General features: G+C 44.6%; 1 protein-coding gene across 3 annotated transcripts in view; it reads left to right on the top strand.

Annotated features, from left to right (window-relative positions):
* Nucleotides 1-970: 970 nt before the first annotated feature.
* Nucleotides 971-12,284, top strand: part of ADAMTS2 (ADAM metallopeptidase with thrombospondin type 1 motif 2) — a 195,024-nt gene continuing 183,710 nt past the window's right edge. For all 3 annotated transcript variants that reach the window (XM_087753711.1, XM_087753712.1, XM_087753710.1), the window contains exons 1-2: nt 971-1,096; nt 2,075-2,436. In XM_087753711.1, the coding sequence (XP_087609837.1) occupies nt 1,009-1,096; nt 2,075-2,436 (450 nt within the window). In that variant the 5' untranslated portion in view covers nt 971-1,008. The remainder of the gene's footprint in view (nt 1,097-2,074; nt 2,437-12,284) is intronic.

Below are 12,284 nucleotides of genomic sequence, written 5' to 3'. Positions count from 1 at the left end.
TTATCCTGGCCATATGGAAACAAATATAACTTGTTTTTTTCCATAAAGGCCACTCTCGATTATTTAATTATTTAAAAAATCTTCTTCTATATCATATTTATAGTATTCCTGAATGTTTTCAGGGTCTATCTCTCCATTTGCAGATATTTAATGTAAGATGGTTTTGCAGCAAGTGATTTCAGTCTTATTAGCAAATAGTCCAAACGATTTTTCCTCTGCAATGGCTGCTTAGAGTAATTTATTTGATCAGATGAAGATCTCTGATCAATGGCTTGCCTATGTTGGGGGTACATTTTCCATTTGGGTCCTTGCTTTCAACGGGAACCCAGGACTCCAACAAAACTCACGCTGAGGTGCCCTAAGTTTGCGTAGTGTGGCTCCGGTTCTTCTTGACCACCAGTTTCCATCTGCATCCACAGACGGGAGCCGGGACGGCGCAGCCCGCGGGCACCGACGGCAGGGCGCTGCCCCAGCGCCGCGGGGGTCCCGAGCCCGGCGCGGCCCGGGTTTCTTCTTGCTGCAAAACGCTTTTGGCCAACTCCCAGCCCCGCTCCCCGAACCCGTCCCGGCGCGGGGCGGCGCCCCCGGGGGCGGAGGGTCCCGGCGGGGGAAGCCCGGTGGCGGGGCGCGGCGCGGTGCTCGGGGCCGCCCGGCGGGGCGGCGGGGCGGGCAGTCCCTGAGCTCCTCGGCCCGGCTGCGCCGTGTGGCAGCGCCTCTGTCAATCAGCCTGACTTCACTCCTGCACGCCCTGTGTTTCCAGTATTATACCCCTGCCGCCTCCTGGTGTCTCTGCTTCGCTGCGAGCCGGGAGCGCGGCCGCCACTGCCGCTGCGGCTGCGGCTGGGCGAATGCGCGGGCGGCGGGGCGCGGGGCAGCGCTGAGCGGCGCGGAGAGGCGCGGAACGGGGCTGCCGCCTGGCCCGCTCCGGCTGCGGGCGGCGCGGCGCGGCGCTCGGCCGGCTGCGGGCAGCCTGGGCGCCGGCCCCCGCGTCGGGCCGGGGCCGCCGCGATGGACCCTCCCGCGGGCATCGCCTGCGTCCTGCTCTGCTGCGCGCTCTCCCTGCCCGCCGGCGCCCTGCGGCGCCCCGGCGACAGAGGTAGGTCTCCGCCGAGATGCCGCGGCCGCCCCGCCGCCTTTGGGCTGCTCGCTTTGCCCCGCCGCCGGTGCCTTGCAGCCGGCCCATCTGAAGTCGCGGCTCGTCGCCCCGCGGCTTTCCGTTCCCCTTGAACTTCTGCGGCTACTTTTGCCGGGTTTCCAGTTGTTTCCTGCAAGCGGCAGGCGGGGACGGGGGCTCCCGCGCCGCCGGCGGGGAAAGGAGGCGGAAGCCCCGCCGGCAGTGACAGCTCTGCGCCGGTGCCCGCAGCCCCTGGCCGCCCGCTGCCTGTCCCACGGAGGGGGCGAGCCTCGGCGGGCCGGCGGGCAGGGCTCGGCGCCTGGAATTCCCCGTGCGGGATGAAGCACATGGCAGCTTGTCTGCCTCCTCCTCCTCCTGCTGCCCCGGCCATCGCCGCCGTCCAAAACTCTCGGGGCTCCCGCTGGCACCGCTGCTGATCGCTGGCCGTGGCGTCCCGGTCACCGGCCGACTCATCCCCGCCGCATCGGAGATAGTTTGAGGGACGTGCCTTTCCCTTGCAGGCTTGACACCTGCACACCAACCCCTATCCCTGCTGCTCTGAACAGTCCCGAGGTGGATCAGTGCCCTCTCGGCATCGAGGGGCCACCTGGGTAGCCCCAAAGTTCCCAAGGCGACCCGGGCACTGACTGGGTGGCCAGGGGTGCAGGGTCCCAGCTGGGTGGGCAGAGGGTGCCGGGACCCCGCTGCATGGGCAGGAGTGCGGGGTCCCTGCTGGGTGGGGAGGCTCACGCTGCTGTCTGGTGTTTTGGGGAGCAAAAGGGAAGTTTGAATGAACTCTGCACACTTCTGCCGGTGAATGAAGTGCCTGCGCAGAGTGCAGTGTCCATCTGCCTTATGTAAGTGTCTGCTGTGCTAATGAATAATGGAATAAAAATCCCACAGCATCAGGATATGTTTAGTTCTACTATCTCTCTCCTCTCTTGCTTTCTCCCTGTAAAGATCCAATTCTGAGGAATATAGAGGAGTACAGCCTTGTCATCCCCACCAGCACCGATTCAGAGGGCAGGTTCCTATCCCACTTGGTGTCTGGACCGCCAAAAGCACGCTTCAGGAGAGCTGTGGAGGACTTGCAACATGAAGCAGCAAATGAGCAAATATTTTACAACGTCACTGTTTTTGGAAGAGAGTTTCACTTCAGGTTGCGGCCAAACTCCAGGCTCGTGGCCCCTGGAGCAACAGTTGAATGGCAGGAGGACTCTGACGAGACTCACATTGAACCTCTCTATGGGAATTGCCTCTATGTTGGGGATATCACTGATTTGCCAAATGCTTCAGTCGCTATCAGCAATTGCGATGGGCTGGTAAGTTACTTCTGTTATTATATGAAAGATAATTACATTAATTTCCTACAGTCTTTAAATATAAAATGTGTGGACTGTCAGAAACTCACACCTCATATGGTAACTGTGAATGCAAATTAACTAATGTTCCCTTGTGTAGGAATAGCTGCGCTGCACCAGGCGCTTCTTTACAGACAGTGGCACTAGAAGTTTGAGCACATGCTCTGTGGTAGCTACTCTGGAACAGAGCAGCTGAAGCCAGGATTTATGTTGATTTGTGGTAAAGTTACTTGAGGTGTCTGACGCTTTGAAATAGAGGATGAAATGTCCTCATCATCCTCTGCCACTTTTCACTCCTAGTCTGCGAAAGGAAATTTTAGAAGAGTTAATCCCAAATAATGGGCAGGACTGCCCTGGAAACAAATTTGATCGGTAAAATATGTTTTTGCCCTTCAACGTTTTAATTTATTCAGAGCCTGTTTTCGTGGATCTTTCACTTGGTGACTTTCATTGCCTAATCAAGTGATTGATGGAAAGTTGCAAAAGAGTTTGAGTTCTACAAGCAAAACAGCTCCCTGTGATAGATTTTGCAAGGCTGTGTGTTTTAAAACTTGCTGCAGCTTTCTGTTCAGCAGTGAAATTATAACTGTTTGTCCCTGACATCCGAAACTGTTATACTATCATTTGAACAGTAATTACTGCACAGCAATTTGTTTAGTGAGAAAAGGGCTATATTTTTGATAATGAACAGTTTATCCAGCCAGTATTTTCTTGCTATACCCTTAAGAATTTATAGTTTTGAGTTTACTTAATTTTAATGCATTCTGTTCTCTGCGTAAAAAGCCAGTATGAGCCAGTTGTATTTCTATTTGTTTAATCATAGAAAGTTGTTAATTTGCTGTACCAAGAAGGTAACATGTACGGAGATAGTATGTTGGCTGAGAATGGAAGGGAATCAAATACTTTTCCCCTTACTCGTTCCTTTCCTGTGGTTTCTCCTAGCCATGTGCATTCCTGTTTTGAGAGCAGGTTTTAATGTTGTGATTGTTTGATGTGGGCAGCTGTCTGAGGGCAAGAGGAACACCAGAAATGAGCAACAAGAGCAATTCAGAAAGCAGAATATGAGCCTGCAGGTCGGCCTCTGGTGGGGAAACAGAAGTACTTTGCTCTCCCCATACTTAGCACAGATCATTTTGTGTAAGGCAAAATTTACTTGCCCTGGGCATTGCAGAACTGCGGTGGAGCCAAAGCTGCTCTTCTTGTTCATCTGTGCTGAAAGGTGGAGGACGATCCTGTTGATGGCTGCTGCTTGCCTTGTGCTGGCTCTTCTCATCAGCACAGGGGTTGACTGTAAGGGCAGCGGGGGAGCTTCTTCCTTCTTCCTCCCAGTGTCAGCCAGAGTGTTGGCTCCTTATATTTGGGGAAGAAAGTTATGATAAAATATAACAGGAATTAAAGCCAAAGTATTGATAAGACTCTAAAGGTCCAAGGCCTCATGTTGCATGTGCAAATGACAAAAAGTGTTTATAAAATGCTGCTCTTTTCACATTTGTAACTTCTCAAATGCATGGGAATGAAGCCAGGCCTCAATTCAGTGGCACTCAGAAATAGCTAGAATCCAGAAAGCTACCAAAAGAATTTTAGTTTTCAACCTGTATCCACAATCTGTGTGCCTGCCTCTTTCCAGCATTCTTGTTTTTATTAGAAGAAGCACAAGAGCTGGTCTAGCATGGGAGCTGCCATATTCTAATCTGGAGGTCATGCTGTTTCTCACATGGCACTACAACTTCTGTGATTCTGCTAATACATTTGGAAATGGCTTACTGTTTCCTCCAGTGTGTATCTACATTGTAAAGGTTGCAGGGCAGAGACCACGTTTGTTTTTGCCCAAGTCACTGAAGCCTTCCTGCAGGAAGCATTACCTCAATACCTTTAAGCATCTGGCTGTAACGATTCCCCTGAGATTGTGCAGTAAATCTGTTGTGGAACAACAAATTGAACTCCAGTCCCTTGGGTACCGTGTTCCATCTCTACCCATTCCCTCCATCTCAGTTTCTTTCTTTCTTGTGGAGGGAAAGTTTAAAACAGATATCAATAGAATTACACAAACTCTAAGAAATGATACTGGTGGTTCCCCAAAAGCCACTGGTCCATGGACAGCAATAATGAGCAACTAACCCACTGAAGTTAATACTGCGCTTAACTGTCTCTCGGTTTACCTTTTTATTTCTTGTGTTTGCAAGGAGTATTGATGAGTCTCTGGAGCAGTGTATTGCTAGCAAAACATTCTTAGAGACCACTGGGCTGTATGTTACTCTCAGGTTTATTGGTATTTCAGATGTGAATGAAGACATGGAGAAGGCTATTCTCAAATGGTTTTCTATGTCTGGTTTTTTTTCACACCTAGTTTACTTCAGTGGAAAAATTCCATAGTATCATGGTTTTTCTTTTAGTTGCCTAACAATATACGTCATGGCCAATGTTCCTAACATACCCCACGTATTTCCACCTCCTTTTCTGGATTACTCTGGAGATAGGGATGGTGGAGCTCTCTGACAACTGAGTTGTCAACTGGCAAGTGTTAGAGTTTTTTGTTATAAACTTGCTTCATTTAATTCCTAGTATTTTCTTGAAGTGCTTGCTTTTGAAGGTGGTTTGACATCTGCCTATGTTTCTGATGGGCTTCCAGCTTTTGCATCCAGACATTAGGGCTGAAATAATATTTGAATTGAAGTTTCATAGTTTGATCTTTACATTGCAAACTTTTGTTGACTGTATCTGGTTCAAGTCAGTGAATGCATCTGCCACCTTGCCAGCTTCTGATGTTATTTCCTCTGAACATCCCCTTTGGTTTGCACTTTACTGCCAACTGTATCTTATTTTCCAATTCTTGTCTGAGAAGAGTCTGTCTGGTGGTGTTGGTATTGCCAAAATGAGAAGTTGTTGGAAGGCATTTACATGAAAATAATAGATCTGCAAACAGATTTTTGAACTGTACTGTAAATGATGAAGGTTTTTAATCTGCAATAATTGTAGAAAATGAAAAGGTACAGTGAATGCATATACAGAATTATCTGCTGCCCTGACTGAGGAGATACGCAGTTAGTTGGGGTCCTCCCAGTTTTCTGTAACAGAAGTCAGTGACAGAATTAATTTTATTGACCTAAAAATCAAATCAGAGACAGATGAAGAGAACTTCTGAAGTAAGCAATCTAGGTGTGTTTTCAGAGCTGAAATGGGTCTTTACAATAATTGGAAAGTTAAAGCTAATCAATAGCTTTTTTAATAGCTTTCTGAATTATGGATGTGATTTTTACCATATTAAAAAAAAAAGCTTTTCCACTTAAGATAAAAACACTCTGGACAATGCGGTACCATCTTGGTTGGCATGATAGCATTCAAACTAATTTTCTACTGAGTGGGCAGAACCAACATGGTCAGCTGTCAGTGGCCTGCAGACTGTTGTGGAAGATAGTGAACTTTGAGTACATTCTTGGTCCTTGGCCAGATCCTTACTTGTGGACACAGTTGGAGGATGAGGGAGCTGGCTATCCTCTCCAAGGGTTAGTTGTGAAGAAATGCTTGGAGGCTGTAAAAAAAACCAATAAAGAGTTAGGATTATGGCAGTCCTTCCAGATTATTGCCTGAACTATGGGAACTCCATGAACCTGCCATTGTGCATCTGGATTTCTTATTTTTATAAATACTTCTGCAATGCTTGAGGCAGATGTGCCAAAAATGTCTTCTTCCGGTTGACAGGATGGCAGTGTGTCATGGTTTAACCCCAGTTCGCAACTAAGCACCACACAGCTGCTCGCTCACCCTCCCTGCCCCCCTCGCCGTGGGATAGGGGAGAGAATCAGGGAAAAAAAAGTAAAACCCATGGGTTGAGATAAAGACAGTTTAATAGGACAGCAGGGAAAGAGAAAATAATAATAATAATGATGATGATGATAGAATATATAAAACAAGTGATGCACAATGCAATTTCTCACCACCTGCTAAACAACGCCCAGCCAGTCCCCGAGCAGCGATTGCTGCCTGTCAGCCAGCTCCCCCCAGGTTATATACTAGGCATGACGTCATACAGTATGGCATAGCCCTGTGGCCAGTCTGGGCCAGCTGTCCTGGCTGTGTCCCCTCCCAGCTTCTTGTGCACCTGGCAGAGCATGGAAAGCTGAAAAGTCCTTGACTGGTGTAAGCACTACTTAGCAACACCTAAAACATCAGTGTGTTATCAACATTATTCTCATCCTAAATCCAAAACACAACACTATACCAGCTACTGGGAAGAAAATTAACTCTATCCCAGCTGAAACCAGGAGACAGTGTCTGGTTGTGGAACTTAAGAGACATAAACTCTCTCTCAGTCTCCTCATAACATTTCTAGTGTGTGGGCTAGGATGTGTGCTTAAACACAAGCAGTTACAGGAGAAACACAATATCAACACCACATCTGGTATGGATAATGAGCACATGAGTTAATTAGGCTGCAGTGCAGAGTCAAACTTACTGACAGGATCCTAAAAGACTGAGGATCACAGCTTCATGTGGAATAATCAGTATGATCTAGCACCCACTGAAGCAAATAGAGGAACATCAGTTTCAATAACACAACATGCTCTGCTTCATTAATAATCCTCTTCCTTTTTTAAAAGTTAAAAAATTTCCAAAAATGTCCAAAAATTTCACTGTAGTATCATTAAAATGGGAAGTTACTAGAAGTGGACTTTAGAAAGCAAGCTATTCAGGACATTTATGGTTGTATGCTTTCTTATGGAACTATAAGCATTACATTTCTTCTATGATTCTATTATGCCAGGGGCAGTTTAGATTGGACATTAGGAAAAGGTTCTTCACCCAAAGGGTAGTGGAGCGCTGGAACAAGCTCCCCCGGGAGGCAGTCATGGCGCCAAGCCTGACAACATTCAAGAAGCAATTGGACAACACCCTCAGACATACTGTGTGATTTTTAGGGTTGTCCTATGCGGGGACAGGAGTTGGACTTGATGATCTTTGTGGGTCCCTTCCAACTCGGGACATTCTATGATTCTATGATTCCATGTTTTGGGGTACAAAGCCGTAGTCACCTTACTAGTATAATGGACATAAGTGTTTCTTCTTATGTGGTGAAATAGGCAGGGTTTGCCCTACAACATTTCAGTCTTCACTGTATGCTGTAATAACCCTCCCAGATTGTTTGAGAGAAGCATTTCGGTTGGCTGCTTGCCCAGATGCTATTTCTTCTAGAAATGCTTCGGAAGCCAGCAATGCTTTTTAGACTCATGCCCAATACTAATAGTAACTGTAGTACTGGGCTGACCTGGGTGGGTTTGTGGTGATACATTCATTTTACTAGCCAGTCATGAATTTTCAGGAATTGACTGGTGCTTTGACTACTGTTAATGTAAGTGCATGTCTGTCAACTGTCCCAAGACTTTGTTATATATTATTTTTATTATTAGTATTTTCCTCACTGTTTTAAAATCAGATAATGGAATATTTTTATTTTCTGCAGTCTTAATTTTACAGGGAAGTATTCATATAATCTGTTTTTAGGCACATCATGTAAATTGTAAATGTAGGAACCCAGGTTCCAGATTCAGTCAATGGTGTTTCCTGAGAGCAATTCCAACTACTCATGTGAAATCCCCACTTTTCGCCTTCCTGGAGGAATATTTCCCCCCCTTCTTCCTACCACATTCTGTGCATTCCTGAAGACATTTAAATACCTTGTGAAGTCTATCCTTGTTTAGGATAGATCTAGAATCCTGCTTCACTTTGAGTATGAGCTTGAGCTCTGAAGTCAGTGAGTTTTAAGGTTATATTCTTAAATACCTTCTTGACAGAGATCCTTTCTTGGAACTGGCCATAGAGCTGAAGTTGAGTCTAACTCACGTTAGGTGAATCATGTAATTTACCTGGATAAGAGGGTGAAGGATCTGCTCACAATGAATACACCAGGAGAAGACAAACATGCTTATATAACTGTGTTATTTTTCCTTTTAGAGATCCGTCTCCTGCTTTCATATGGATTTACAATTTAGTTTAGTTTCTGTTTTATCTGTTTTTTGGATTACACAAAAAAAAAAAAAGCAGAACTCACACAAAGCAAAAAAGCAGAACTCAAGGTAGTACAGTATTATCTTCAAAGTCTGGTCAGGTTGAGTGCCTGCCAGTTAAAACAGATGCCTGCTATAAATAATTCCAGTAATTCTTTTTTTGTATTCTAAGTTCTTAGCATTTACATTATGATCAGGTTGCATCCACTTTTAGTGGATTAAAATTTGGCATATATAATCTCTTCATTTGGGAGCACTTTCTCTTTAAATTAAAACAAAATCAAACCAAAGTTGCCATCTGTTTTTTGTGTAATGGCAAAAACTACTGTAGGCCATTTTCATTTTGGACAAGTAGAACTATAATATGGTGGCAGGAGAAATTCAAATAATTCCTGTGACAGTACAGATCAAAATTTAAAAGCCATTCTCTTTAAGAAAACAGCAGCCCTTCCTCTGCGGATGATTAGAGTGGGATCTCCATTCACCCACATGGTCTTTTGAATTCAGCTGGGGTCTCTACCTGTTTAAGCCAAGCACGTGTGTAAATTTTAGCACAATCAGAGCCTGACTGCACATCCACATCCACACACATGATATGAAACACCTGCATTGCCTGACAGAAAGCAATGGAGCTGTTGATGCCTGATACTCAAGCATATCCATACATTTTCACAGGACAGAGAATTTGCTTCATAACCCATTCTCTGGGTTTCTACTGTTCATGTCCCTGGCCAACACTAGCCTAGTTGGACAGCCCCTTCTGCTGTGTAAATTGCAGAGACTTTCCCTTTTAAATGTTATAGTCTGAAACACAGAGTATGTGAACACTATGATTCAGCCTCTAACTGGAGTAAATGATCCTCATTTTGCTGTCCTTAAAAGAGACTCTGTCATCAGTAACTACTATTTTTTTTCTTTGCATCTTCTGTTCATGGATCATCTCACCTACATTTTATCTGAGAGCAGAGTAAGGCTTTTCCTACAGGTGGCCACCATCTGGACAGAATATCCTCAGGCAATCAAAACCGGTGTCTTTGTGGTATGTTATAGGCCTTTGGATAAAAGATAGGTATTTCCTTATGTCCTATTTGACCTTGTGTTGCATTGTCCTCATTGTGGTAGTATCTCAGCTGTACTATTCTCTTCGACCACACAAGAACTAATTTTCCAACCAGAATATTAAACCATGTACATCCAAGAAAATGTGCCTAATGGCTCCTTCTACTTTCCATCTTGAAAGATCCAAATATAGTAACTAATTTTGATAAGGTCATAATTACTTTCTGGGGTAAGCAGAACATCTATTTTGAGAAGTCTGTCCCTCTTCAGGTTCCAAAGGTGTGTCCCTTGAAAAATGCTATTAGCTTACTTAGCTACCAGCTCAGTGCTTCATCATGGTGCAGCACGGCTTTCCAGTATTCTCTGAGAATTTAACAGTACAGACTCCTGCCAATGGCAAGACATTCCCACATTTTGAGTTAATTACATGTTTACCTTTTGCTACAGAAGGTTGGAAAATATTTTTGTGGATCAACCAGAATTCCAGCTGTTGCATGGAGCAGGATCTTTTCTCCACAGATCACAGTAGTATTTCATTCAACCTACTTCTGAGCACTTTTTATTAATGGTGACTGTTGCTTTGTAGGTCATGCCATTACTTAATTGTGCACTAGGACATTTCTCATACTGGGTCTGATTAAAACAGAGAATTGGGGAGCAGCTCTTCAGTCTCTTGTAGGAGGTTGCACAACCTTGCATTTGCTTCCTGTGAATAGCTCTGATGTGCACACCCTCTTTTTCAAATCACCTTCTCCCTTTAATGCTTTCCTTCTTCCAAAGTTTCAATAAGTTCTTTAACACATCACATCTGGTTTCTTTAGCCTCTTTATCTGTGTGTGTTTTAAATTCATCCTTGTTTGCAGAGTCTTGACACAGCGGGTTCCCAGTTTTAATAGTCTGCAAAATGAAAGGCCCACATTTCACATGCTATTTTCAGCACCATTCTATTAAACTGTAACATTGAAAAGAAGAGTGTCCTCTTCAAGTGCTGAAGAGCATGTTGCTTCCTCATACCTCCAGTTCCTGGAGTCATAAGTGTGAATCTCAGCATCAATTTCTTAACATTTTCTCCTGAAGTAAAGTGTTTTTAAGTAAGAGTTTCTCTCAAGCAAAAGACAGAGAAACGTAAGTTGTGTTTCTTGAAGTCTCAAAAATCAGCAGGCCAGTGAAACTCATCCGAAGTATGTTGTTTTGAAGGTGTCACTTTACAGTACAGATGGGTCTTTCTTAACACCTCATTGCTAGTGAGAAGGGTAATCCTGTTCCCCTCGCTGCTCCCTGTGCTGTTCTCCCATTCCTCCCCTGCTCCAGCATCCTGCTCATCTTACTCCACCATATGTTAACCCAGTGGGTGAGTGGCCAAACCAGTGAATTGCTGCCTGCCAGTTTAGCTGCTTGAACTGGTTCTCTGTGGGGTAAGACGAACATTTGTATAGGCAAATGGATGAATGTGGAAACACCCTCAGCTGGGCTCGAGGAGAAAAGTGAGATTGCTCCTTCAGTAACAGATAGACTCAAGCTGTATTGTAAAACCACATCCTTATTCTCATGGTTTTGAAATGGGTCTATTTAAGGGAGCCTGATTTGTGCTTTTGAGCATCAGAAGTTGGAACCGCAGCTTTGGAAAAACACACTGTTCTTCTCTGCAGATGATGGCTTTCCACTTTGTAGCTCTGCTTGATTTTTTATGTACTTTGCAATAAAATTCCACCTCCATTGGAGCGTAGTGTTCTGGGATCAGAGAAAGGAATGGAGTTTGCTGCTGTGGGGAGGAGAAGAGTCATTCTGATGGCAGAAGGGAGGGTGGGAGAAGCAGTCGGAAGACAAAGGCAAGTTGCTGAATGGTAAACACAAAGCAAGAGACGGGGATCTCTCCTGCCCTGCATGTACTTCTGAGAGAGTTTGTCCACTGGCATGTGTTATGTGGGCTGGCTGCCGCTCAAGTGGGGGAGATTCAGTCACTGAATGTGGTAACTTCGGTATCATTTTAGGCTCTCTGGTGCCACAGGGAGAACCTGCCTTGACCACTAATTTATATACTTGTTGTTTTTTTTTTTTTTTTTTTCTTCTTGTCCCTTGTAGGACAGTATCTACTACTTTGCTTTCCAAAACTTTGCCTTGCTAAAATTGAAGTCCCATTTGTACAACTTGCTGTTGCTCTTTGGTCTTGGTATCCTAAGCATGTTATAGTTTGTCAGTGTTCCCTTCAGGTTTATATTCTTTCTTATTCCCTTTATATTGGTTTATATCAAATTTTATGTTTTGCCTCTTTATTGCTGCACTCATGACCTTTGTCTTCAAAATAAATAATTACAATTAATTCTTTACTTGCACATCTCTCTATGGAGAATGCAGAGGTTAAAATTGCCCAGGGTCCATGGTACTTTCTGACTCTTACACCTGCAAAGCACAATATTATAATTTTTCTTCTGATGTGGTGAACTATAAATAAAGCTACTTCAACTTCCTTCCTACTGTCATTTCCTTTATTTTTCCCTGTTGTTGCCACCTGTGTTTGAATTTCATTACATGGTCAGACCACTTTTTCCCAGCATTTAACCTCTAGCCCAGTGGACCTCAGGGGACAGATTACAATCCATTTTCTACTGAAATTAAGCATGAAACCTACTAATCCTGTAATGAGAAAGAGTCAGTGAACATCATTGGTATCTTTGTGGAGAAGATGACCTCCTTCTATCTGTAACTAAATAAAGCTAATTTAATACATTTAAGTTATTTCTCTTCACT

This window comes from Nipponia nippon, unplaced genomic scaffold (assembly GCF_047370975.1).
Source record: "Nipponia nippon isolate SJK-2023a ecotype South Korea unplaced genomic scaffold, ASM4737097v1 scaffold_17, whole genome shotgun sequence".
NCBI lineage: Eukaryota > Metazoa > Chordata > Aves > Pelecaniformes > Threskiornithidae > Nipponia > Nipponia nippon.
This window is presented reverse-complemented; position numbering and strand designations above follow the sequence as displayed.